This window comes from Leptidea sinapis, chromosome 12, assembly GCF_905404315.1.
Source record: "Leptidea sinapis chromosome 12, ilLepSina1.1, whole genome shotgun sequence".
Classification (NCBI taxonomy): Eukaryota; Metazoa; Arthropoda; class Insecta; order Lepidoptera; family Pieridae; genus Leptidea; species Leptidea sinapis.
Window position 1 is genome coordinate 6617603 of NC_066276.1, and position 1518 is coordinate 6619120.

Consider the following 1518-nt stretch of genomic DNA (forward strand, 5'->3'; position numbering starts at 1 on the left):
ATTTTCACATCGATCTCTGCGCATTACAAAATACCGATCATCGAACAATTCAGAAGAGTTGATATTTACATTTAACCACGTTTCACTTAAGCATACAATCTCAAAATTATTACACAAAAAAGCATTATACACATCAATCGTTTTAGACTTTAAACCTCTTACATTCTGGTAATATAGAGAGATAGCCATTTGTACAAAAAGAAAAGTCAAATAAGTATCGTTTGCAAAAAGTGTACCGTTAGGAATAAGATGTTTTAACTCATTAATTCAAGACTTTTTTCATTTCTGATCAAGATGTATTTTGAGTCAGAAGATTTCCTAACATAAATTTTTCCATTCCGAATCCAAACAAACGAGTACTTTAACTCCTTGGCTTTTTTCCTGGCTGCAGCGTGTAAAAATTTGTTTTGAGGGGACAAGTGTTCCGAGACATATACAGGTTTTTTATGTCCAGTTATGCCGAGTAATGCGGTGTTTAGTTTTTCATTGGGATTCGCTTTGTTATACCGAAATACAGCGGAATAGAATTCATCTCTGCATCTTAGGCTTTTGAATTTTACAACAATTGCACGAGGTAACTTGCTATCTTTATCCCGTTTAGCGACTCTCGTACAGTGAACGATATCAGCATCGTTAAATTTATGGCCAATAACATTTGCACATTGTTGTACTAAATTAGGCAAGCTCTCAGAACGATTCTCAGGTACACCGTTTAATTCTAAATTATTTTCTCGCAGGTGTTGTTCCAGATTGTTCAATCTTTCGGATAAATTAAGTACGGTAGAGCTCAGAGATCCGTTTTCTTTTTTCAGCTGCATATTTTCGGAACTTAGACGCTCCACGGCTTTTATTAAATCATCGTGAGAGCTGCTCAAAAAGTCAATTGACTTCCGATATTCAAGCAGTTCTTGCTTTATTTCAGATAACTCTTTGTGGAGAGCGCTAGATAACATACGCGGAATCTCAGACCGAAATGAAGTGAGAACTCGATCACTGATCGCTGATATTAAATTTTCATTGTCCACTTTAGGTTCAGGTGCTGAAGAAGGAGGTGTGGTCTTCTTACGAACAGTAATGTTCATTGTTTCTTTGTTCATAGATTAATTAATCTTTCTTATTTAAAAAAAAAAAAAATTGAATAGAGCAATAATAAAATAAAATTAAAATAGTTCACTTATATAATATCTTGGGATTGAACCAAGTTCGCCGCAATGTTTAGACGTCCCTTTACCGCACAGCTACACACTACACACTTGGTTGAATGAAATTTGTAAACGTGTGTTTTAATACGTGAGCTTAACGACGTTACGAGATTAGTTGTTTATATTTTGTGCAATTTAAAATTTAAAATTACCCTCACGTTATAACTTTTATTTATTATCACAAAACTATGACTCGAATTAGTTTAATTTCGAACCTCAAGTGATGGTTATGCACTGTGGTTATTAGTTCTTGGTGAATGATGATTCTTCTAGTATATTCACACAATGATTTCACTCGGTTGCCTTAATCAATGTA

At 34.1% G+C, this 1518-nt stretch overlaps 1 protein-coding gene across 1 annotated transcript; it reads right to left on the minus strand.

The window, feature by feature from the left end:
- Positions 1–254: 254 nt before the first annotated feature.
- Positions 255–1082, minus strand: LOC126967323 (uncharacterized). The gene has a single exon (XM_050811784.1). It carries the CDS (start codon positions 1080–1082, stop codon positions 255–257), a length of 828 nt encoding a protein of 275 aa, XP_050667741.1.
- Between the last annotated feature and the right edge of the window lie 436 nt (positions 1083–1518).